At 29.5% G+C, this 3,785-nt stretch overlaps 1 protein-coding gene across 1 annotated transcript; it reads right to left on the bottom strand.

Annotated features, from left to right (window-relative positions):
• Positions 1-325: 325 nt before the first annotated feature.
• LOC145032289 (uncharacterized protein At3g27210-like) lies at positions 326-1,941 on the bottom strand. Its single transcript, XM_078981052.1, has 3 exons — positions 1,609-1,941; positions 1,108-1,188; positions 326-853 (listed from the first exon to the last, which is right to left on the bottom strand). The coding sequence occupies exons 1-3, from the start codon at positions 1,805-1,807 to the stop codon at positions 501-503; spliced, it is 633 nt and encodes a 210-aa protein (XP_078837178.1). The 5' UTR covers positions 1,808-1,941; the 3' UTR covers positions 326-500.
• Positions 1,942-3,785: the final 1,844 nt, after the last annotated feature.

The following is a 3,785-nucleotide window of genomic DNA, read 5'->3' as shown; positions in this document are numbered from 1 at the left end:
GGATTTCGGACTAAACCTTGCGGACAAAGTATTTGAAATTTTCAATAACATGTCCACAATCCAAATAAAAATCCGAAATTTCAAGAAAATGTTTTTTTTGATAAAATCTAACAAAAAAGTAAAAAATCTCAAAAAAAAAAAAAAATCTCAAAGTTTTTTACTAAAATCTAACAAAAATAAAAAAAGAAAATACATAATGCCAAAAGTAAAGTATATTCCGATACAAAGGTATAAAAATATGTCATTTGTTTAAAAAAATAACAGTAAAGATTTTAAATTTAAGGAGCGAAAAGGAATTTTTTGAAAGTGTTTGATGTAAATAAAATAAAATAAAAAATCCAGTTTTTACTTTCCTAGATCCCACAACATCCCATTTAAGACCTGATGGTCAACATAATTCATCTGTAACATCCCACTCACATAAGCATATTTATATTGAGAAAATTTATAACTATACATTCAACGAAATTGGAGTCACCGGAATGATCCAATAAAAGGGCTCATTTTCTTCTTACTTGTGCTTCTTCTTGAGTAGCAGCAGTAGTAGTTACGGGCCTACAACTGGAAAGCAAGCTAGGTAAGCAGCTGTTCACCTGCACAGCCTCCACCCACCTCTCTCTCCTCGCCTTTAACCCTCCACCATTTACTGCCGCCATCTTTTCATTGCCTTCTTTCTCATCAACTTCATGGTTCTCTATTAAGCCTTCTTCGAAAAGCTCAGAAAGTCTCTTTTTCTTCTTTGGGGTAATACAAGATTCATGGTCACCAATGGAAGGTGCTACGCCCTTCGGTGGCGGTGCTCCGGTGGTGAAGTTATGGTGCACCGGAGTATTGCCTCTTGATGGTGTAAATTCTGTCAAAATAGGAACTTAGTTCAACAACCAAATTGAAATTGTAACATTAGGTTTGTTACACAACTGGACTTGATCAAACTATCTAAGTCTAATTTCGATCGATGATATATGAATATGATCATCGAGTTCCAGACAACTTGTTTTATCTTGTCACGTCAACACAATTACAACTTGTTATTCGTGTTAACACAAATGTCATTTTGGCCTAAAATCCTAAATCTAAATCACAACTATATGACAACAGATATTTTACCTCCATTGACACTCATAAAATCATCTTCACAGTCGGATTCCAACCACGGTTGCGAATCATAAAACGTCTCCTCTTTACTACCTGCAACGTGAAACAGAACACATATCAAAAAGCCGAGCAAAGGGTCTTTTGAACAGTCGAGAACAAACCTTTTCTAACATTATTGAAAAACACGAAACGATGCCTAATAATCATCAAGTTAAACAAATTTTAAATCGGCTAAAATCATGTAAGAATTCAGATATGAGAAAACAAATCAATAGAAAGTCAGAAGGTAATCAAACAAAGAAGCCATAGAAATGACCAATGAAATCAACAATTCAACACCGGCCAACCAAAACCAGAAAACCCACTAGTTAAAAGTTTGAAGCTACGAATTAAACGAAAATTAACGACCCATGTACAATTAACTTTAGAACTAGATTAAAAGTAAACAAAATGGGAACCCTAAAAATAAAAATAATAATGTAATAATCTAGACTATAGGAACAAAATCGATACCAAAATCGCGAGGCTTAGCGGTGGAATGAAGAGGAGGCCACTGAGGTTTAACAGCAACATTGCCACTGATTATCTGAGGACTTTCTTTAACAGGGGAAGGAGGGATCACGAGGTGTTTGTCTGGTTTACGATTACACCCAAATGATAAGCGTACCTTCATTGCAGAAGGTTTGTGTAGTGATGAAACGCAAGCACCCATTACTTCTATGACTTGAAATGCAACGATTTACAGATTGTTTCTTCTAACCAACTATCACCTACCTACTCAGCTTTTGATATTGTCATCTGTGACGGTAAAAGAGTGGGAAGTGGATGGCGTCAATTGGGATTTGGGCTATGGCGAATCTAAAGCAAAAAGAAGATAATTATTGAAGGATTGAGGGCCCTATTAATTGATTGATTGGAAAGTGCTTTGTACTGCTATCGGCCCGATTTCGCAGTATCAGTTTGAAAAGTTTATCTATTTTGTCGGCTTTTGTTGCGAAACAAATAGTCCAAAAAAAGGATAGAAGGAGATTGATATTCTAATTCGAAAAAAACTGCAATATTTGATATAAACATTTTAGACTTTTAAAACGAAATTTAAATACCTAAGATATTTTCAAATAAAACAAGAAAGTTTGTAGACTACAAGTTATAATTATGTTAAGACATTTCTAACAGACAAATTGATAGATTCCATACTAAAAGGTATTTATAAAAACGACCATATAGTTTTGAGATATGTAAAGAAATAACTTAATTTTTTAATATTTATAATAATCACAATTATCATGTTTTTTCCGGATTTCATTGATATCTAGTATGTATTTTCTTTAAATCTGTATCATATGTTATTTAAAAATTCTATATTAAGTTCATTTTAAAATATATAATATCATTATTTGTCGACTAAAACAAAGTTCTAAAAAGTTCGTCATAACGTGTTATGGCTCCAAAAAAAATTGGCGTCAAGCTTTAATAAAATATCTTTTCAATTGATATATGTATATAAAAATAAATAACAGTAGAAAATATATATAAAATTATTAATTATATACAAAATTATCGTCTTAAATCATATCTCAAAAAACAACGTAGTTTACCACGGCTCGAAAAAACTTATGGCTTAACATTACTTTGTTTTTTTTTTTTTTTAATATTTCAATTAAAGAAAATTTTACGAAATTTTGGATATTTTTATAAGATTTCATGTTTTTCAAAATCAGAATATATTTATTTTGTTGAAATCTAAGATTGTTTTGCCATAAAATATATTTTAATATGACATAAATTTAATATGAAGTAAATATGTAATATCTCAATTTCATACATAGTGATCATTTGATACAAAAAAAAATGTTATATTTTAAAGTTCAAGGTTTCAGATATTTTTGTGAATATGCCTTTCGAAATGGTAATGTTTAATTTTAAAGTTTTAAACAATTAGTATGTAAATTTGTTTGTTTTTAAATGATCTTAGTGTATATTCTCTCACTCTTAAGGGTATGTTTGGTACTGAGAAATAATGGAATTGAAGCAAAGAACGGTAATGCAAAAAAAAAAAAATTAAACCAGAGAAAAAGAATTAATTTCATTGCTTGGTACAACAGAGAATTCACGAGATATCTACTTAGAACTGATTCACTTGATTGGTTGAAGCAAGAAATGAAATAAAAATTTTTTTTTTACAATTTTTATCCTTTTTAAACACCTTTCATTTACAAAAATATTATTATGTTTTACATATAAATTTATCATATTAAATATTGTATATTTCTTCATTTTTTTTATCAGTATTGCACTTTATTTATAGGTTTAAATTAGCAAATGAATTAATTGTTCAAAAACAAACAACATTACAATTTAGGGTGACGTTCAAAGAAAATGTTAAATTGTTAGTTCACCAATTTAAGTTACATTTTTGTTATATGCTAATGGATAAATTATCTGAAACAACTATATAAACCACAAACTTCATTGTCATCAAATTTATTTTTCTTCTCACATTATTGTTTTATAATAAAATGAATTAGAAAGAATCACATAATTCAAGTGATAGACTAGTAATCACAAACTTTATGGCATACTACCTCTACACCTTCTCATCTCTAAGCTAAACACGTTCATTATAGACCATTAAACCATTAATAAACAAAATCAACTATTTTAATTTTCCATTCATGAAAAAGAACCTA

Source organism: Lactuca saligna, chromosome 2 (genome assembly GCF_052625555.1).
Source record: "Lactuca saligna cultivar CGN05327 chromosome 2, ASM5262555v1, whole genome shotgun sequence".
NCBI lineage: Eukaryota > Viridiplantae > Streptophyta > Magnoliopsida > Asterales > Asteraceae > Lactuca > Lactuca saligna.
Note: the sequence above shows the minus strand (reverse complement) of the source record. Positions and strands in the feature narration are given on the sequence as shown.

Excerpts from the sequence above, each read along its gene's own strand:
- LOC145032289 (XM_078981052.1), bottom strand. The coding sequence starts at position 1,807 with ATGGGTGCTTGCGTTTCATCACTACACAAACCTTCTGCAATGAAGGTA. Across the intron at positions 1,189-1,608 it reads CGCTAAGCCTCGCGATTTTG|GTAGTAAAGAGGAGACGTTT; the intron begins GTATCGATTTTG and ends TTCACGTTGCAG. Across the intron at positions 854-1,107 it reads TTTTATGAGTGTCAATGGAG|AATTTACACCATCAAGAGGC; the intron begins GTAAAATATCTG and ends CTATTTTGACAG.